A 22,733-nucleotide genomic window follows, 5' to 3' on the forward strand; every position below is an offset into this window, starting at 1 on the left:
GCAGAATACTTTGCATCAAAGTTTGCTGACAACAAACTCGGACAGCATCATTAGTCGTGTTGCTGGAATAAAAAAGTACAGAATTATATTAATAGGTTAAATGAATGCCAGTGGAATTCAGTATAGGCAAACACAAGCCTTGGTTTCACCCTGCATAATTTCCTGAAGCCACTGTGATGCTATTATAGTGATTGAATGCTCAGTCACATCCAAAATTTCTCACAGAAAACTACGAAGCAACAAATCTATATATTTAACATTGCTTAAAAACATTTCTGCAATAATGTCTTAGGACAAAATTACCCATAACCATTTTTCTTTCTTCTTTGAATGACGCCAACTGGACTTTTTATGCTGAAGGTCTTAAACATTTTAGCCTTATCTCGTGCATTGTAGTGCTAGGCTTGATCACTGCAGACCACAATGAACCTCCTTCTCGATTTAGCTATTTGTTCAATATTATACAACTGAAATCACCAAGTCAAAGAAAGCAATACACAAAGTGCTGGTAAATGGAACAAGTCCAGATGGATACTTGATCGTTGGCATGGAGATGCTGGGTCAAAGCACCAATTTCTATGCTGCATGATTCTATTGGCAACTCGATGGCCAGGGTAGCTAGTTAAAGGATCCCTTCGTTTTAACCTTATAAAACTGCTTCTGTTGTTGTATGCTTGAAACTTTATGATGCAGCTTCACTAGGAGGCATTTCATTTTTAGGTATGCATTTTGCTCTTTTTTTATGTTTTTCTACTCTCCTCATTTAACCAAGGTTGGTCCTCGGAGAAATGTTGGTAGAGTATCAAATGATCAATAAATAAGAAACATGTAACAAATAAGTTGGAAAGATGATTTTGCTTTATGAAATTTTCCATATAATAATGGTTTCGCTATGAACAATTTAATTATAGTTTGTAATAAAATACTCGGCCAGCTAGTTTTAGCTGGAAGCAATTAATAGCATTGGCCAGTGAGCTATGTTCCTTAGGTACTTGGTTTGGTTTAACTTTAGAGCTATTCAAGAGACAAATCAACATTTCAGTGATCCAATTACTGTAAAATGGATCTCTGAAATAAAGGATACATTTAAAAGAAAATGACTACATTTCATATGATTAAGTATTTAATTTCATAGAAAACATTAAAAACTATAGAGCCAGTTAAATATTATTCTAACTAAATTCTGACATTGTTTAAGATTTTACTGTTCCTAATACTATTGTGTTTAACAATTATAATTAAGTGCAAAGAATATCCAGTGGTTGATACTGATAAGTCACTGTTTATTCATGTCATTGTGCTTGCTGCAGGTATGTTAAGATAGAATGGACTTGGAAATAATGTTTCCAGCAATAGTAGAGAATAGAAACAGAGGGCACAGCGGCAGCATAAAAGGATGTACCTTTAGAACGGAGATGAGGAATTTCTTTAGCTCGAGGGTGTAGAATCTGTGGAATTAATTGCCACAGACAGCTGTGTAGGCCAAGACAGTGGGTATGTTTGATAGGTTTTTGATTAGGAAGAGTGTCAAAGGATACTGGGCGAGGGCAGGAGAATAGACCAGCTGTGGTCGAATGGCAGAGTCAACTCGATGAGCTGAATTACTCGATTCTGCTCCCATGTCTTATGTCAGACCAAGAGAATGCCATAGTTAAAGTTTAGCATTTGATATCAATTGTAATTTGCGGCAGAGGCCCAGATATCCAAAAGATAAATAATGGGAGTATTTTGCCAGTCCAGCAATTTATTCATGGTTTATGAGAAAATAATGTAGAGAATTCAATTACACACATAGTACTGAAGATGGTGGTCTAAGAGGAGCTTCTAAAACACTCTTAATGGATGACAACAAGAAGTATATAAACTTGAACATACAAGATAAATTCAAACCTTACAAATGATACGTGGGTGTCTTAATGGACTAAAAAACAAATCAAGTTCAAATAAGTAACATTTACAAATCCTGTGAGAAGAAAATTAAATTAACTCAAATTAATTTCAGTGCAGTTCTGGTTGCCCTATTACAGGAAGGATGGAGGCTTAACAAAAGACACAGAAGAGGTTTACCAGGATGCTGGCTAAATTAGAGGGTATTAACTATAAGGAGAGGTTGGAGAAATTTGGATTGTTTTCCGTAGTTTCACAGGCCAAGGGACAACTGGCAGAAGTACATAAAATTATAAGCACCATAGACAAAAATGTTTCCCCAGTTAGAAGGGAGCAAATTTAAAGGCGAATTCAGGGCATTTATTTTTTATTTTTGCACGTGGTGGGTGCCTGAAAAGTATGGCCAGGGGTGGTAGACTATGCAGATGTGATAGTGAAGTTTAAAAGGCTTTCAGATAGGCACATGAATATGTAGGGATGGAAGGATATAGTTCAGAAGCAGGCAGAGCAGATTAGTTTAACAGCATAATGTTCGGCACAGACAATGTGGGCAGAAGGGCCTGTTTACTGCGCTGTTCTACTTACCGGTAATTTATTGAAACAAACAGTTATTACAGTAAAAGCAGACATTGTCCAATCAATCACCTCCCCACCCTGGAAGTGCTGCTCAAAAAGATCAAAGTCCCATACCCACTGAGCCACAACCCTACCCCAGCAACAATCTTGTTTAGGTTGTGCTATGAACACTGATTTATACTATTGTACTCTGCTTACAGAGCATTACTGCTAATTTAATGTGTTATGGGCTATTATATATTTAATCATTGTGTTGTTGCGTTAACGTGCCTGTCCAGATGCAACAAGAATTGTTCGGTTCGCAGTGCATACAATAATTAATCATTTTTTGGTTTGTCTTGCATTGAATTAATAAATAAATAAATATAAAGAGGGGGAAAGAAAGCAGATACTTGAGCAAAAGCAATCAGTACTTTAGTAGTCACCACCGCTTGCAAGTGCGATTATATCAATAAGATGGGTAGGACAAGCACATGAGAGTAAACATCAGAGTTGTGTCGGACAGAAACAGGCCTTTCAGCCCATCGTCCACGCCAACCATCAATCTACATCGATCCCACCCTTAAACAATAATCCTTTTTTTTCTCCCCACGTCACCTTCAACTTCCTTTAAATTCCTGTACTCATCTACACATTAATGGGCAATTTATTGTAGCCAACTAACCCTTGAACCCACACAACCTTGGGAAGTGGGAGAAAATTGGTGCTGTCTTTATGTAGTCAAGTCAACTTTATTTGTCACAAAGATGTACAGTGAAATGAAAGTGGCAATGCCTATGGGATTATGCAAAACAACAGAACAGAACCAGTATTTACATTAAAAAGAGACACAACAGTAATTACGCCCTGGTGAGATCAGTTTACAGTTCTGATGGCCTGTGGGAAGAAACTCAGTCTTATCCTCTCTGTTTTCGCAGCGTGACAGCGGAGGCACTTGCCTGACCATAGCAGCTGGAACAGTCATTTGTTGGGTGATAGGGGTCCATGATCTTGCTGGCTCTGGATCTGCACCTCCTGGTGTATAGGTGCTGCAGAGGGGGGGGAGAGAGAGAGGGGGGGGGGGGGGAGTGTAGTTCCCATGGTGCGTTCAGCCGAACGCACTACACCCTGCAGAGCCTTCCTGTCCTGGGCAGAGCTATTGCCAAATCAGATCGAAATGTTTCCAGTCAGGATACTTTCTACTGCACCAGAGTAGAAGGATTGAAGGATCCTCAGAGGGACTCTGAATTTCCTCAGCTGCCTGAGGTGGTAAAGGCACTGCCTTGCCTTCTTCACCAATGCGGCAGTATGTGTTGTCCATGTCAGATCCTCTGTGATTTGGACTCCCAGGTATTTAAAGTTGCTCACCCTATCCACAGTAGTCCCATTTATCCCCAGTGGCGTGTACATCCTCGGTTGTTGTTCCCTTCTAAAGTCCACAATCAACTCCTTAATTTTAGTGACATTCAAGAGGAGGCTGTTGTTCTGACACCAGAGTGCCAGGTCAGCTACCTCTTCCAGGTAGGCTTTCTTATAATTATCGGAGATCAGGCCCACCACCACTGTGTCATCAGCAAACTTGATGGAGTTGGAGCTGAACCTGGCCACACAGTCATGTGTGCACAGGGAGTACAGTAAGGGGCTGAGGACGCAACCCTGGGGGGATCCTGTATTCAGGGTGAGGGGGTTGGAGGTATGTCTCCCCATCTTGACCACCTGGGGCCAGGCGGTGAGAAAGTCCAGGACCCAGGCACAAAGGGGAGTGTTCAGTCCCAGTTCCAGCAGCGTATCAGCAAGTCTGGTGGGGACTATGGTGTTGAAAGTTGAACTGAAATCAATGTTTGTACATTCATCCCTTTGACAAAGCAACTAGTTTGTTTATAAAGCAAAATAATTTTACCCGATGTATGCTCTATAATCTTGATTTGTACATATGGTGTGTAAAAACATTCAATATGGCTTATCTACATGGAAGCTAAAAAATACCAAAAACATCGAATAATAAAAATTGGAAAATACAAAAGTCAGTCTATGATTTCCTTCATCTGGGTTGCCAAGAATGTCTTGTTATTTGACAATGACATGGAGAATTTCCAATTCTATTTGTGATAATATGACCCATGTAGCCACAAAATTAAAAACAAAAGTTGCAAATCTCACTCAGTGGATTATCCAAGCTTTTATACCGTGGAAAAAAAAAGGGGAGAAAAAAAATCCCATTACCCTATTTCCCTTAATATACTTATAGAATGCCTCAGAATGTTCCTTAAATTTGTCCATTAGTGACACTTTGCCACTCTTTACTCTCTTTTTTTGTTAAACTATCCATCCCCCTACACTTTCTTTTCTGCTTGTCCTCCCCGATTTAATTTCTCCATACCTGCCACATTCTTCCTCTTTTTTCTTTATCCGACATTCACTATCCCCTGAAATCCCGAGTTCCATGTACATTACTTGTGACCTTTCCTTCACCCTTGATTCTGAACTCTCAAGGTTTCACTTTTAAATGAATCCCATTAAACATTTAGGTGTAATTAGCCACTGCCAATCTAATTTTACCAGGTCCTCTTTTATTTTATTGAAATCAGCCTTAATTTCCAGACTACCCATATCCCTTTCCACAACTGACTTATGGTTTATAGAATTATGATCACTACATCCAAAATGCTCTCACAATGACACTTCAATGCCTTGAAGTTAGTTCCAGGGCACCAACAGTACAATTACATCAACCTGTGATTAACCCTAATTTTAGAATCATGTTGAGATCGGAGACTTGAGAAAAAACATAACTGACCTGTGACACAAAATGCTGGAGCAGCTTAGCGGGTCAGGCAGTGCCTCTGGAGAGAAGGAACGGGCGACATTTCGGGTCAAGACCCTTCCCCAGACTTTCTCTCCAGAGGTGGTGCCTGTCCCACTGAGTTGCTCCAGCATTTTGTGTCTACCTTTGATTTAAACCAGCATCCACAGTTATTTCCTACTGGCCTGTGACAACCTGGTTATAATCAAACTAAGTAAACATGTACTCCTTTCCTTGGGGATGAAAAGACTAAGGAATAATTTTAGCTGAAACATTTTTAATAATGGCAGATAACAAATACCCTGCACTAGAGAAGTATGGAACAAATAAACATAGAATTTGACTGTAAGAGCTCATTAACATCAAATGCATGATAAATAATAACCATTCAGCTGTACAGATATTACTCCAGCAGCAATGCGTTTAAATAGATATGGAAACCAATTTAGGGATAATAAAAGGCAAGAGAATCGAGATTAGAAGAATAGACATGTCACAATGAGTTATACGGGGTCAATCACATTTTAATCACTTACATGGTCCCATTTGCATAGACTGCATCTCCTCCTTCCACATATTGAACTTGTGATGGATAAACATGTTGAACAGACTGCACCTGTTGAACCTAAAAACAAATACATGAAAATATGAATTCAGTTCAGATTTGAGTTGTGCACTCAATCTTCACAATTCAAAACCTATTTTCCAGGTCAAGCTAATTCTCTGCCTCTTTTCCAACCTTTTCATACAATTTCCAAAGTTCCAGGTCGCAACTGAAGATCAATATCTCTGGCAGAGTCATAGGACATCTGATAACCATAAAACTAACTCTTTCCCTCAAACTAGTCAAATAAAATCCTGCACTCCTTAGCAACTTAAAATCAAGTTTTCTTCTGCATCAAAAGGAAATGGAAAAGAACCATTAGGTTAGTATGAAGATTGAGCTAATTAGATTTGGTCACTGCTGTCTCCTGCAGGTTTATAGCCCTTTCTTACCTGCTGTACTCTCTGAACCTGAAGCTGCTGTACCTGGCCTCCTTTCTGAGCAGAGCCTGTTGCCTGGACCACCAGTCGCTGTGGGCAACAAAGAGTAAAGGTAAGCTACCATTTCCTAGAAATTATTTGTGGAGGATGCAAATTAAACTTGTCATTTAATCTGCACGTTTAATGGGGAAAGTTCCTCCATCTTTCACCAGTGACTCATCCTAGTCATGACTTGGTGGGTTTCTGTGGAACATGTGGCCTGTACAATTGTTCCAGCACTTTGTTCTATCTACCTTCATTCACAAGCAACATAACCTATAGTGGATTTCCTGACTGCTAAAGACAATCAAATAAGACTCCAACCAACTCTACATTTCTGAGCTAGCTATGCTTTTCTCAAAAAACAGAGAACACATCATGGTGCATTCTAGCAGATTTCACAGATTCCAGCTTTTACCAATAATTGATCAACAACAAATTACTCTGAATCATAGAAACATAGAAAATAGGTGCAGGAGTAGGCCATTCGGCCCTTCGAGCCTCAATCAGTCTCTGCAAGTGGAGTGCCTCAATCAGTCTCTGCAAGTGATGTGCCTCAATCAGTCTCTGCAAGTGGTGTGCCTCAATCAGAGCTTTGAATGACACTGACAAATGTCAACAGCACTGTGAGTACCCTTAATTTGGTTTGAAAATGAAAATATGGTTAGAGGTAAAAAAGCACTGCCTGCAAATGGTTGTTTGGGTTGAAGTAAAAAAAGGTACTCTCTCCCCCCCCCCCCCCCCCTCTCCCTCAATCATTCCCTCCCTCTCCCTCTCCTCTCCCCCCCCCTCCTCTCCCCCCACCCCCCTCCTCTCCTCCCTCTCCTCCCTTAATTCCCCCTCTCCTCCCCCTCTCCTCCCCCTCCATTCCCTCCCTCACCGTCCCTCCCCTAAACTCCCCTCCACTCCACCCCCTCCCCTCCCCCTCCTGCTCCCCACCCTCTCCCCCCCCCCCTCATCTCACCCCCCTCTCAGCACTCCCTCTCTCTCCTCCTCCCCCCTCTCTCTCTCTCTCACCCTCCTGCCCTCTCTTAGCGTGAGTGGGGGGGGGGGGGTAGTTAATGTGTGATGCTGCATGCTGCCTCCCCCCCACAACCGCACGTTGGGGAACAGACCCAACGTGTCTGCACTTGGTCTAATATTTATTAAAATTATGTTCTGTTGCTCTGATGTATTGAGAGGATCAAGTCTACACAAATGGCTCATTGGACTATGCTGTATTTATCTAGTGAGTTCATTAAGATACTACAGTGGTTCTTCGCCTGCTGAAGTCAAAAAGTCTCCTTACAGTTCTATGATACCTTCCTCTCAATACTTCAGTTTCAAATATGCTTCTTCCCTTTGGCAATTTTGGCAAGGTAAATCAAAATCCCAAGACCAAGAGCTATCATTATTGTCCTTTGATAAGTTTAGAAAGGAGAAAAAGAGTGATCTGAAATGGTAAACAATGTTTTAAATGCAGTTTGAGGTGGTTTCCCCCCCTCCCCCCCAAATACAATTAACCTAACGAGAAAAAGGTTTTTATTGGATGACCATTAAAAGTAAAATTACACGCTCCCTATACAGAGGAGAAAATTACAAAGTTCAATTCTCCAACATGATTCAACATTCCACACTACGAATCATAATGCTGTCACATCCCCAACATAAACAGTCTTGGTTTAACCTCTTGGATACAACACAAAAATTTAATCCAAAGAAAAAGTTTATTTTTTAATTTTTTTAAAAGACATTTAGTTGATAAGGTAAATAACCACAGCCTCTTCCCCAGGGTAGGGAAACCTAAAATTAAAGGTTCAAGGTGAAATAATTTTAAAAAGGCCTCCAAGGTGCAGCTTATTCACACAGAGGGTACTGCGTATATGGACGGAGCTGTCAAAGGAAGTGGTTTAGATGGGTATACATAAAAGACACTTGGACAGGTACAAGAATAGGAAAGATTTGGAAGGATGTGTGCCAGGCATGGGCAAGTAGGTTAGGCAACTTAGACTGCATGGACAAGTAGGGCAAAATAGCCCATTTCCATGCTGAATAGCTCTACGATTCTATTTCACAGATTGATAATTTACATTCATTAAACAAAACATACCAGTCTATGGTATACAATAAGGAATTAATAGTCCGCATCATGTGAAAGGTTGCCCAATAATTCTTGTGCTTGCAACACAAAAACATTAATCTATCTATCTATCTATCTATCTTATATATTACTAAAAGTCTGTTCTTGACTGGTTTTGGCCATCTGTGCTGCGATTTCCAAGAGAACGCCGCCACCTACGGCCGTCATTTTTGGCCACCTTGCTCAGAGCCCCCCTCCGCCGCATATGTGCCGAGGATTTTTCCCATCGATTAAAAATGACAGAGATATTAATGTTTTTACAAAATTCCCCATTCTCTCTGCTGCCCCCGCTGGCGGCAGGAAGGAGGGACTATAAAACCAGGAAGTGGTGTGCCACACAGTCTCTTCAAGATGGAGGAAGGCAGAGGGTCACGTTTCTCTGAGCTGTGAATAACACTGAACACATGTCTACTCAAATGTAAGTGTCCTTAGTGGTTCTAAAATGCTTGCAGAATGTGTCTATTGGTTCTAAAGCTTTCAAAAAATGTCTATTGGTTCTAAAGCTTGCAAAAAGTGTCTCTATTGGTTCTAAAGCTTGCAAAAAAGTGTGGTTCTAAAGCTTGCAAAAACATGTCTATTGGTTCTAAAGCTTGCAAAAAGTGTGTCTATTGGTTCTAAAGCTTGCAAAAAGTGTCTCTATTGGTTCTAAAGCTTGCAAAAAATGTCTATTGGTTCTAAAGCTTGCAAAAAATGTCTATTGGTTCTAAAGCTTGCAAAAAAATGTATATTGGTTCTAAAGCTTGCAAAACAATGTCTATTGGTTCTAAAGCTTGCAAAAAAATGTCTATTGGTTCTAAAGCTTGCAAAAAAAGCTATTGTCTCTATCTATTGGTTCTAAAGCTTGCAAAAAAATGTCTATTGGTTCTAAAAAAAATGTCTATTGGTTCTAAAGCTTGCAAAAAAAGTGTCTATTGGTTCTAAAGCTTGCAAAAAGTGTCTCTATTGTTCTAAAGCTTGCAAAAAAATGTCTATTGGTTCTAAGCTGGCAAAAATATGTCTATTGCTTCTAAAACTGGCAAAAATATGTCTATTGCTTCTAAAACTGGCAAAAATATGTCTATTGCTTCTAAAACTGGCAAAAATATGTCTATTGCTTCTAAAACTGGCAAAAATATGTCTATTGCTTCTAAAACTGGCAAAAAATGTCTATTGCTTCTAAAACTTGCAAAAATATGTTTATTGATTCTAAAGCTTGCAAAAAAATGTCTATTGGTTCTAAAGCTTGCAAAAAGTGTATCTATTGGTTCTAAAGCTTGCAAAAAATGTCTATTGGTTCTAAAATGCTTGCAAAAAAATGTCTTGGTTCTAAAGCTTGCAAAAAATGTCTATTGGTTCTAAAGCTTGCAAAAAAAAATGCCCCCTCCCCCCCCCTGAAGTTGAAAGGCACTATTACTGCAAATGGTGGCTTGGGTGTGGCTTAAAGTTGAAAGACACCACTTACTGTAAATGGTGGCTTGGGAGCTTTGAAGTTGAAAGACACCACTTACTGCAAATGGTGGCATGAAGTTGAAAGGCACTACTTACTGCAAATGGAGGCTTGGGAGCTTTGGTTTGAAGTTGAAAGGCACTATTACTGTGAATGGTGGCTTGGTTGCTTTGGCTTGAAGTTGAAAGGCACTATCACTGCAAATGGTGGCTTGGGTGTGGCTTGAAGTTAAAATGCATTACTTACTGCAAATGGGGGCGTGGGTGCATTGGCTTGAAGTTGAAAGGCACTATTGACTGCTAATGGTAGCATGAAGTTGAAAGGCACTAATTACTGCAAATGGCAGCTTGGGAGGTTTGAAGTTGAAAGCTACTACTTACTGCAAATGGTGGCTTGGATGCAATGGCTTGAAGTTGAAAGACACCACTTACTGCAAATGGTGGCATGAAGTTGCACTACTTACTGCAAATGGTGGCCTGGGTGCTTTGGCTTGAAGTTAAAAGGCACTACTGTAAATGCACTTACTTCCTGTTTGCACTGTATATTGATTTTAGATAAAACGCTACCACATACAGCTGTGATTTTTGGCCATCTTACTCAGTCCCCCTCCGCTGGGCAGGTGCAGAGAATTCTTCCCATCAATGAAAAATAAAAGTGTTATTAATTTTTTTTTTAAATGTTGAGAATCTCTCCCCTGTCAATCACTCCATAAAAGCCACACCTTTTGCGGTGGGGGGGAGGGGTTATAAAACCCGGAAATGTGGGTGTGGCGCAGTCTCTGCAAGATGGAGGAGGGAGAGGTCACGACTCGCTGTCTTTAGTGGCTTTGCACCCTACTTCAAATGGTATGAAACTGCACTTGAATTTGGTGGCCTTATACCCTGCTTGAAATAGAATTTCAAGGATTAGCCGTGAGTCAACTACCAGCCCACCAGCCGTGAGTGAGTTGCCAGCACAACAGGCTTGATTGACTGAGACGCCAGCCCAAGACCATGAAAATGAAAATATGGTTTGTTTGAGGTAAAAAGGCACTGCCTTTTTAATGGTTGTTTGGATGCTTTGGCTTGAAGTTGAAAGGCACTACTTACTGCAAATGGTGGCTTGGGAGCTTTGGCCTGAAGTTTAAAAAAATTACCATTCTCTCTGCTGCACCTGCTGGAGGGAGGGGGAGGGACTATAAAACCAGGAAGTGGTGTGCCTCACTCACTCTCTGCAAGATGGATGAAGCCAAGGGTCTCTCTGAGCTCTGAATGACACTGAACAAATGTCTACACAACTGTGAGTACCCTTAATGTGGTTTGAAAATGAAAATATGGTTTGTTTGAAGTAAAAAGGTACTGCCTGCAAATGGTTGTTTGGGTGCTTTGGCTTGAAGTTGAAAGGCACTACTTACTGCAAATGGTGGCGGGTGTTATAAAACCCGGAAGTGTGGGTGTGGCTCAGTCTCTGCATGATGGGGGAGGGAGAGGTCATGACTCTGTCTGAGCTGTGAATCAACTGAATACACTGAATGTCTACTGAACTGTGAGTTTGGTGTTTTGTGTGGTTTTATGGCGGTTTCACCCTGCATGAAATGGTATGAAGCTGCATTTGAATTTGGTGGCCTTGGACCCTGCTTGAAGTGGAATAAAACTGCACTGAATTTGGTGGCCTTGCACCCTGCTGAAAGTGGTATGAAACTGCACTTGTATTCGGTGGCCTTGCACCCTGCTTGAAGTGGTTGGAAACTGCACTTGAATTCGGTGGCCTTGCACCCTGCTCATAGAGGTAAGAAACTGCACTTGAATTTGGTGGCCTTGAACCCTGCTTGAAATGGTAGGAACATGGATTTGAATTTGGTGGACTTGCACCCTTCTTGAAATGGAATTTCAAGGAATAGTCATGAGTCAACTGCCAGCCCTCCAGCCGTGAATGAGCTGCCAGCAGATCAGGCTTGAGGGACTGAGCTGCCACCCCAAGAACCCATACCAGTGCTCCAGAAAGCCCCCCCACTGGCCACCAATATTGGAATTGGTGGAGAGGTGGAATATTGCGTCGGGGGACCAGCCCTTCCATGTGAACATGGAACCCAACGGATCCCACTTAGTCTAGTTATACATAAATTCTACAAGAAAATGAAAAGAAGAATGGAAAAACGGAACATTGGTACAAAAATACTTAATTAGAAAAAGCAAATCAATTAACATACAGGATGTGGTACACAGTGTCCCATTGCCATGGCTGAGTAGGTCAGTTGAGGTAGTGCTTCGTGTAAATGCTTTGGACCAAGTCGAGTCAATGACTCAGCAGCTTCTTTTATGATCAGCCATGATCATATTGAATGGCGGTGCAGGCTCGAATGGCCGAATGGCCCACTCCTGCACCTATTTTCTATGTTTCTATGTTTATTCCTATGTGTTGGAACTGCCACACCAGGCTATGCTGCAAACAGTCAGGATATTTTCTGTAGTAATGTTTTAGAGTATCCAGCGACATGCTGAATCTCCTAAGCTTCTAAGTAGAGGCATTGATGCGCCTTCTTCATCTATGTGCTGGGCCCAAGATAGGTGAACCAAGATGTTGCTGGCAAATTTAAAGATGGTTGTCTGGCTAAGCACAGTCCCAATGCCATGGGCAAAAAGTGAGTAACATAGAAACATAGAAATTAGGTGCAGGAGTAGGCCATTCAGCCCTTTGAGCCTGCACCGCCATTCAATATGATCATGGCTGATCATCCAACTCAGTATCCCGTACCTGCCTTCTCTCCATACCCTCTGATCCCCTTAGCCACAAGGGCCACATCTAACTCCCTCTTAAATATAGCCAATGAACTGGCCTCGACTACCCTCTGCGACAGAGAGTTCCAGAGACTCACCACTCTCTGTATGAAGAAAGTTCTTCTCATCTCGGTTTTAGATCAATGGGCTAAGCACACAGCCTAGAGATGCACTCATGTTGATTGTCAGTAAGGAAATGTTACTGATCTGCACTTTTTGAGGTCTGCTAATGAGATCCAATTGCAAAGGGAGGTGCAGAGGCCCAGGTCTTGGAGCTTGGAGATGTGTTTGGAGAAGATGATAACATTGAACACCTCACTGTAGCTGTAGAATAGCAACCTGACATGTGTTCCTGTTACCCAGAGGTGAAGAGCAGAGTGGAGAGCCAGTGCAGATAGCATCCACATGTTACCCAGAGGTGAAGAGCAGAGTGGAGAGCCAGTGCAGATAGCATCCACAAAGATAACTATGATGGTTTGCGAGATAGTGGCCTGATGTTCATTGGTGCCTTTCCCTGGACCATGACCCCACCAGAGTCTCCAACTCTCACAGACATCCTCCCTTTGTTCTCTCATCCTTCCTCTTCACTGCAACTTTAAACATGCCAATTTGCCAAATTTTCCTAGTCCTGAAAGTTTAACCAAAAACATTTATTTCATTTATCTCCAAAATAAAACTGGCTGAAGTGCTAAATATATTTCCTGCTTTTCTATTTTAGTTCAGGAATTCTCTGGCTGCCATATTACACTGATTTTATCTCATTAATATTGGGGTATGGGCAATATTGCACTATTGCTACTTTAATTATTATAAATCAGAAATGTTCCAATATGTCCTTTGATTATTTGGAAGTCTATAAATGTATTCCCAATAGTGATCGCCCTTTTGTTGTTCAGCTTCACCCATAGGGCCACATCTGATGTTCCCTCCAACATACTCATCCACACAGTTATGATTGATTCCTCCTTGTTCTTCATCCCCTTCAATCTTGTCTGAAAATCCTGTAACCAAGACCATAAAGGTGCCTGCCCTGCTCTGCAAGCTATACTTCAATAACAGTTAAAATATCATAGATCCATCTGTCAATGCTTCAGCCCAGCCATTTTTGGTCTTTAAATTCCCTAGCATGAGTTAGAACAGCAGACTAGTTTTCTGATTATTTTCCGATTGTTGATTACTGCTCTAAAATCACTGATGTTCTGCCTTCCATTTACATTTCTGCTCTTTCTGAACCATTCCCACATTAAACCAGTCTAATACATTCAAAGAGGCAGAAACAATTCTGCTCCAATGGACAATGGTCACAGTTCTGTTTAGGCAAGATCCATTAATCCATGTTGTGTGGCGGCGCCTCGTGGCTGCGGCTCACCTGCAGTCCGTCTGTCTTTTTTTCTTTTTTTTTTGTCTTGTTAGGAGTATATTTTCGGTTTATTTTTAGTTGTGTACATATGGGGGGAGGGGTGTGGAGAAACTTTTTAATCTCTTCCTTGAACCGAGACTCGACCTTTTCCTTGTCGTCTCTCCGTTTCACTGGGGCCTAACATCGTGGAGCTGGCGGCCTCCAGCCGGAATCGACCCGAGAGCTCCAGCCGCAGACCCTGAGGACTCACTTACCATCTGGCTGACTCGGAGGCTGTGGTGGCGCGGCGGCTGCGACCTGACTGCGGAGCTTCGGAGGCTTCGGCCGCAGGCCCTGGGGAAGGTAAAATCGGGAACTCACAGGTCCCTGGTTGGAGACCAATTTTCGGGAGCTCCCGCAACGGTAACTTCGCCCGCCCCGAATCACAGGTTTGAATCGGCCCGTCGCAGGGCCTTGCATCGCCCGGTGTGGCTTAATCGGCCACGGGACTTACCATCGCCCGCCGGGGGCTTTAACATCAAGTGCCCCGATCGCCTCGATGCGGGAGAAGAACAAAGAACAGGGAAGAGATAAGACTTTTGCCTTCCATCACAGTGAGAAGGTGTTTGTGGATTCACTGTGATGGATGTTTGTGTGAAACTATGCTAATTGTGTGTTATGTTTCTTTTGCTGTTCTGACTGCAGGGAACGAGATTTCATTCAAACCTCTGTTTGTTTGAATGATAATAAAGGCATTCTCTTCTCTTTCTAATCTTATATAGGACCCACCTTATGCAGACTCAGTCTCAAAATCCCCCACAATCCCCCAAAAGCCCTACCTCTCTCTACTCGTAAATTCATCAGCATAATCTTCCTATTTCTATTCTTAAAGACTCAATAGACAATAGGTGCAGGAATAGGCCATTTTCCCCTTCGAGTCAGCACCGCCATTCAATGTGATCATGGCTAATCATCCACAATCAGTACCCCGTTACTGCCTTCTCCCCATATCCCTTGACCACTATCTTTAAGAGCTCTATCTATCTCTCTCTTGAAAGCCTCCAGCGAATTGGCCTCCACTGCCTTCTGAGGCAGAGAATTCCACAGATTCACAACTCTATGTGAAAAAGTGTTTCCTCATCTCTGTTCTAAATGGCAAACCCCTTATTCTTAAACTGTGGCCCCTGGTTTTGGACTCCCCCAACATCGGGAACATGTTCCCTGCCTCTAGTGTGTCCAAACCCTTAATAATCTTATGTTTCAATAAGATCACCTCCCATCCTTCTAAATTCCAGAGTATACAAGCCCAGCCGCTGCATTCTCTCAGCATATGGCAGTCCGACCATCCCGGGAATTAATCTTGAGAACCTACGCTGCACTCCCTCAATAGCAAGAATGTCCTTCCTCAAATTGAGACCAAAATTGCACACAATACTCCAGGTGTGGTCTCATTAGGGCACTGTACAACTGCAGAAGGACCTCTTTGCTCCTATACTCAACTCCTCTTGTTATGAAGGCCAGCATGCCATTCGCTTTCTTCACTGCCTGCTGTACCTGCATGCTTACTTTCATTGACTGATGAAAAAAGGACCCCCAGATCCCGTTAGACTTCCCCTTTTCCCAACTTGACACCATTTAGATAATAATCTTTTTTCCTGTTTTTGCTACCAAAGTGGAGAACCTCACATTTGTCCACATTAAACTGCATCTGCCATGCAACTCCCACTCATCCTCCTCATAGGTCACACTGCCACCCAGCTTTGTGTCATCTGCAAATTTGCTAATGTTACTTGTCAGGGGTTGATGGCCTGGATGAATTCTGCAGATATTAACATCTCTTAAAGCATGTTTCTTAACCTTTACCCAACCTCCCAAAATCTGACTGCTGGTCTTCATCCTATTTTCTACACATATTGTTTGTGCCAAGATCTCATTGTCCCTTCAAAGCTCCCTTGACCCCATGAGGTTTAGGTTCATTATTGTCATGTGTAGCGAGGTACAATGAAGAGCTTTGTTTTGCATGATATCCAATCAAATCAGATACTACCATACATAAATACAACCAAGCCAAACATAAGTACAATAGATAGAGCAAAGGGAAAGAGAGTGCAGAATTTAGTTCTCAGCATTGTTGCACACCAGTTCCGGAGAGAAAGTCCAATGTCCAAATGGAGTAGAGGTGAATTGCAGTGTCCTAGGTCAGAAGACTGAGAAGAAAGGGAATTAAGCTGTTTCTGAGTCCAGTGGTGCTTGTTTTCAACCTTCAGTATCTTCTGATCGATGGGAGCGGGGAGGTGGACGACTGGCCACGATGGAAGGTGTTTGATTAATGTTTCAATGTATGTATATACCCTACACTTTTTAACCCCCAATCCATAGAATATACTATGACATAGTGATTAGATCAGGAAAAAGTTTTTAAAAAACATTGAAATTCAAAACTTGTAGCTAAATTAAAACCAATTAACCACACACACAAGAACTAAAAAGGAGGCATTTTAATAGCATCACAAAAGAGGCGGAATGGAGTGTGTAGACAGCTAATATTTAAAAGAAAGCTAAACAGATATCGAATAAAGGTTGTTATTTAGGAGGGTCAGATCATGTGAAATATAAACATTCCTATATCCTGCTAACCTTCCCAGGGACAGAGGATTGGAAATGTACCTGTTGTGGTGCTGGTACTTGCTGTACTACTGCAGGCTGCACAGATGGTGGACCAGCAGCGGATGTCCGCAGGGTCACAGTCGATGTTGAGTCGGATGCACCCTCTGTACTCTGCATGCTCGTTTCTGTCAAAACATAACAAACATAGGTGCTATTAGCCAGAGATATTGTGTAGATGATGTACACAGAATTGATAAGATGTCTGACTATAAGTTTTCCTTATTTAACAAAATGTGAACAGATCAGAAGTTACAACTTTCATCACAACTTCAATTTTGATTGTGGGATTCAGAAAAAGCAAAGTGCAAGTTCGGACATCTTTAAAATAATTTGCATTTCTTTGGTACCACTCATAACCTCTGTAAAACAACTATACAGCTTGTAGGAAAGTGGGGCAGGCAATGCACATAGAAAGACTTCAGAGACTTCAGACTGTGCTCCCAAAATTCAAGCAATATGTGGATTTTGAGACCAGGGGAGAGAACATCTTGGACTTGGTTTACACCAACACCCCAGAGGCTTACAAGGCAGCCCCACGCCCTCACCTGGGCCACTCGGACCACATTTCAGTGTTTTTAACACCAGCCTACAGACCTCTGCAAAAACAAGTCAGAGCGGAGAGAAAACACACCAGGGTCTGGCCAGAGGGAGCAGCCTCGGCACTGCAGGATTGCTTCCTGCACACTGACTGGGATGTGTTCAGGACAGCAGCATCCTATGATGACCTCATCAACATCGAGGAGTACGCAGAGACTGTAACCAGCTACATTGCCAAGTGCACTGAGGATGTCACCATCATGAAAACTTTCACTGCACGTGGTAACGAAAAGCCATGGATGACAGCAGAGGTGCGCTCGCTGCTGAGGGCTCGTGATGCAGCCTACAGAGCCGGTAACACAGCCGCTCTCCGATCCACCAGGACTGCACTGGGAAAAGGAATCAGGGCAGCGAAACGTGCCTTCGCGGGGAAAATCCAGGGACACCTCTGCGACACAGGAGACACCAGGAGGATGTGGAAGGGAATCGAAACATTGACGGGGTACAAGGCAAGGCAGCAGGTAACCGACACGGACACTTCTCTCCCAGATAAATTAAACAACTTCTTTGCTCGTTTTGATGCAGCAAACACCACACCCAAGAGGAGAGCCAGCCCCTGCCTACAAACCGACCAGCCAGTCCTGACCATAGACACAATGGACACACGGAGAATCCTGTCTAAGGTCAACCCGTGGAAAGCAGTCGGACCCGACAACATCCCAGGACGTGTGCTAAAGGAATGTGCTGAGGAGTTAGCAGATGTGCTAACAGACATCTTCAACATCTCCCTTAGTCAGGCCATTGTCCCCACATGCCTCAAAACTTCCACGATAATCCCCATAGCGAAGAAACCAGTGGTTGCCTGCCTAAATGACTACCGCCCTGTCGCCTTGACCCCAATAATAATGAAGTGTTTTGAACGCCTGGTGAAACCCCACATTACTGCCAGCCTCCCCTCATCGTTAGATCCCCTACAGTTTGCCTATCGCCCCAACCGCTCTACAGAGGATGCCATCTCCACCACGCTGCACACAGTAATCGCGCATCTGGAACACAAGAACACATACGCCAGAATCCTGTACATTGACTTTAGCTCAGCGTTTAATACCATCATCCCACAGAGACTTGTGGAGAAACTAACCCTGCTGGGCCTCAACACCACCCTGTGTCACTGGATCTTGGACTTTCTCACAGAGAGACCGCAGTCAGTCCGTGTTGGCAAGAACACTTCAGGCTCGATCACGCTGAGCACCGGCTCCCCTCAAGGCTGTGTGCTCAGCCCGCTGTTGTTCACACTGCTCACACATGACTGTGCTGCCAGATTCAGGGACAATAAAATCATAAAGTTCGCGGACGACACTACAGTGGTGGGACTCATCAGTGGAGATGACGAAACAAGGTACAGGGAGGAAGTAGAACAACTGGTGGACTGGTGCGGCAAAAATAACCTGGAATTGAATGTCGAAAAAACTAAGGAGATGGTTGTCGACTTCAGGAGGGCGCAGCCAGAGCATACACCGCTCAACATTAGTGGCACTGCAGTGGAGAGAGTGGAGAGCATAAAGTTCCTCGGTGTGCAGATAACGGACAACCTCACCTGGTCCAGGAACACCACTGGGACCGTCAAACGGGCCCATCAGCGACTGCACTTCCTGAGGAAACTAAAACAGGCCTCACTCCCCACCAACATCCTCAGGACTTTCTACAGGGGCACGGTGGAGTCTGTACTCACGTACTGCATCAATACGTGGTACTGCACCTGCAAACTGCTCGGACAGGAAGGCTCTGCAGAGGGTAGTGAGGGGAGCAGAGAGGATTATTGGCGTCTCCCTACCCTCGGTACAAGAACTGTTCCAGAGCCGCTGTCTGAAGAAAGCACAGAGAATTGCCAAGGACAAACTGCACCCCCTCCACACACACCTGGATCTCTTGCCATCAGGCAAGAGATATCGAAGCATCAAAGCCCGGACTACGAGGCTGCTAAACAGCTTCCTACCACAGGCTGTGAGGCTGCTAAACAGTCACTCTGCACTCACAGTCACTTGACTTGACTTGACTCTGCGGCTGGCACGGACACTTTAATAACTGGCACTGGCCACTCAAATCAGCGGCCCCGGACATTTTTTTATGATTGGTTTACTGTTTTTAACATTGTGTTTTTTACCTGATTTTAACTATTTATTCTGTTCCATCAGGGACTGGATTGTTTTTTTTAGTGTTATTATGTGAGAAGTGTTTTAAATTTCATGTGCGAGGCTCCGCTATTCACTGGGAAACGTCTTTTCATTTTGCACTGTACTTGTTGCTTGCAAGATGACAATAAAGGTTGATTGATTGATTGAAACAGAAACAAGACAATTGACTAAAAAAAAATCTTTAAAATCTGGCGAGTAAGATATTAACCCTTCTCTGGGAAAAACTTGGTGTAAAAACAATGTTAAAATTGATTCTTCTTCTTCGAGTCCGTTGCAATCTCAGATGTCGTTCTGCCAGTATCTGGCGCAGGTCACAGCTGGTCGGGTCGGTTCAGCCAGGTCCTGGGAGCTGCACTGGGGGGCGTCGTCACACTCCAATAGGTGGGACATTGTCTGTACTGCTCCACAGCTGCATGTGTCTTCTGCCTGGTAGTTCCATGCTTTCATAAGTGCTTTGCACCTCCCTTTGAGGATCTTCCAGGTTGGCCATGGGAGGTCGTGCCCGCTGGCGAGGCATTCAGTCGGAGTGATTCCTCTCTCCATCCAGTCGTGGGCTCGTGTGTTGAGCTGGTTCCATTCATCTTTCCAGATGTTGGTCCTTGCTGTTTCTTTGGTTGTCTGGAGAGGTGGGACTGTCTGCAAGAAACTGGCTCTAGATTTCAGTCGGGGTGGAGGTGCTGTGTGTCCGTGCAGGGGGTGCATGGTATCGATCTCCTGTGTTCTCCGCTCGTCTTGGGCGACGATGGATCGTCTGATATGGGGGGGGGGGGGGGGGCGTAGAGGCACGGGACTGGCGTTGTCTTTATGCTTCCCGTTAAAATTGATTGTGTACAACTTATTTTACTGAAAGCCAAAGCAAATTTTAAAATTTTAAAATAAGTCATCAATGTAACAACATTTTCTTAGATCCAATTCATTCAACTACTTTCAAACGCAAGCCTTGAAATTACTTTTATGCAATGTGCAACATTTTGTAACTGTTCCAGTTCTGTAAGACCTACAATAAAATTATATCCATGAGAAAACCAATTAAAGCCTATTTAGTTCTAGAAAAAAGGGGATTCGGAAAACTTCTAAAATCATAGTCATACAACACAGAAACTGGCCCTTTAACCTAATTAGTCCATAACAACCAAATGCCCATCTAAGTTAGTATCATTCACCCGCATTTGACACATATGCCTCAAAGAAATGGACGAATAAAATTGTTAATAAAAAAAAGAAAAGTTAATATCTTACTCGCCAGATTTTAAAGATATATTTTTTTTCAATTGTCTTGTTGCTGTTTGTGAAGTCTTCCTATGCGTCTCCTTTCTCCTGGATGGTTTAGAGTAGAACAGTTAAGGGGCTATCCCACTTGGGCGACCTAATCCGCGAGTTTTGCAGAGTTTGCCCTCGACTCATACTCGCAGCATGATCGACACGAGGTCGTAGGAGATCTTTGTAACTCTCCTTCATGCTCGATAAGTCGCTGTGTACTCGAGGCCTCAGCTAGGTCGCGGCGTATTTTTCAACATGTTGAAAAATGCCCGTGAGTAAAATATGGTTGCCATGGAAAAAATCTATACTTTTTTTACTCGTGGGTTTAGTGGTAGTAGGTTGTAGTAGGTCGTCATGTTAGTCGTAGGTAATCAAGGGTAGTCAAAGGTGGTCGTAGATAGTCTTCATCACAGTCGAAGGGAGGTCGAAGGAGACAGTCTTCACCCTCCACTATTCGGTGTCCAATTTTCCAGAAGTTAGTCTTAGCTAGTCTTCAACATAGTCGAAGGAGGTCTTCAACATGACATTTTTTTCAAACTCTACTAAGCTCTTCTAAACTCGCCAATTAGGTTGCCCAAGGACAGCCCCTTTTATAACAGCAAATCTTCAATCAGGGGTGTAAACAAAAAGCTCTGGAGTTGAGAGGTGATGATGAAAGCTCCAGAGATGGTGTGTTTTGGAACTTCCTACCCAACAACTCTGGGAGGACCTTCTCTATTGAATTGCGACAAGTCATCATCCTTGAAAACATTAGCGACAGTGGTGCTGGTTTTCAACGGGAACGGTGACTGACGCACAACACATCTCCATCCTCCAGTTCCTGCGGACTTCCACCGCTGGAAGTACAGGAATTTGAGGTGTGTGCTTTATCATCATTCCTTACAACGACAGTGATCGCAACTTCTATTAAAGTGTGGATGGCCGTTGGCTCGCTAGAAGCTCATCCGCCCTTTGACAGGTCTTGTTTTTGGTCCTGCTGGGGGTCCACAGCCCCCTCCTCACCTGACAAACCAGGTAGCATGGTACCCGTGTCGAGGGGGTACTCTTTCCCCCCCCCCCCCCACACCTGACCTGAGCAGCAGATTAAAGACTAAAATTGACTTTTGTGCACAAGAAAAAAGGATTCCTTATTTATAGAATGAGACCTCACTGAAATATCATTTCCACAGGTCGGTTTGAATTTGCACTTTTAGTGGCTTCGTCCTTTAACTCTTGAGGCCACGTCTCCCCCATTCCACTTTAGCAGCTATTATAGAGTTATAAAATAATCCTAAAAGTGTTCAGCAAAAAAAATGGGCAATGTTACTCTTCAAGTCGGTCAATAAAGAAATAAATATTATAAAACAGGGGATATAGTGTGCACCAACATATGCAATTACTAGCAATACGAATGAGAAGTCAAAATTACTAGCAATGCGAATGAGAAGTCAAAATGTGCACTTGTACAGGCTTGCCTCCAGTCTGCAAGCAGCAGTCACATTCTTATTAACCAATGTCACTTTACAAATTTCCCATGATATTTCCTCAATCACTTCATAGTAATAAAAAGTACCTCCAATATTCATGTACAAACATGGCTGAATATACACAAGTTGCAAAACAAAAACTAAAATTGCAACTCACAATCCACACATTACTGCAGTACATTGTAATAAAACATTAAATATTTATTGATTTTTGGGGACAAATTTATTTACTTTTGGATGCATTACAACTGTCACTTCTAATAATAAAGTAACACCTTGTGAATACTTTCCCACTGCAAGAGCTTAATCTCAAAAATAAATGTACAATTATAATGGGAGAATCCAAACACTCGAAATAAATCCATTGAAGAAAATTATTTTCTTTTTAACTACTTTTGACAACTCTTAATCTAAAACTTCTCAGAGCACAAAATTAATTCTAACAAATGTAGCTTCTACGAAAAACAAAATGCAAGTTTAAAAAATAAATCCCAGTTATATTTAAGGGTGCCAATGAGTTTGTAACCAAGAGGCAGAAAGGTTTTTGGAGATATAAATATAGGCTAAATGATTGTATTTCATCTGCGATGGTCATGCCCAATGTGAAAGAGTGAAGGAAATCATGGTGCAAGAGGTATGGATAAAAGACTGGCTAGTTAACAGAAAAAAAAGGACATTAAATTTATAACTGGCAAGATGT

General features: G+C 42.6%; 1 protein-coding gene across 5 annotated transcripts in view; it reads right to left on the reverse strand.

Annotated features, from left to right (window-relative positions):
• LOC129711212 (DNA-binding protein RFX2-like) overlaps positions 1-22,733 on the reverse strand; it is an 85,536-nt gene that overhangs the window by 35,687 nt on the left and 27,116 nt on the right. For 3 of the 5 annotated variants that reach the window (XM_055658690.1, XM_055658689.1, XM_055658688.1), the window contains 3 exons: positions 16,576-16,700; positions 6,242-6,319; positions 5,782-5,870 (listed from right to left, as the gene is read on the reverse strand). In XM_055658690.1, coding sequence (XP_055514665.1) covers positions 5,782-5,870; positions 6,242-6,319; positions 16,576-16,692 — 284 coding nt within the window. In that variant the 5' untranslated portion in view covers positions 16,693-16,700. The remainder of the gene's footprint in view (positions 1-5,781; positions 5,871-6,241; positions 6,320-16,575; positions 16,701-22,733) is intronic. The other 2 variants (XM_055658692.1, XM_055658691.1) reach the window with 1 other exon arrangement.

This window comes from Leucoraja erinacea, chromosome 29 (genome assembly GCF_028641065.1).
Source record: "Leucoraja erinacea ecotype New England chromosome 29, Leri_hhj_1, whole genome shotgun sequence".
In the NCBI taxonomy this organism is placed as follows: Eukaryota; Metazoa; Chordata; class Chondrichthyes; order Rajiformes; family Rajidae; genus Leucoraja; species Leucoraja erinaceus.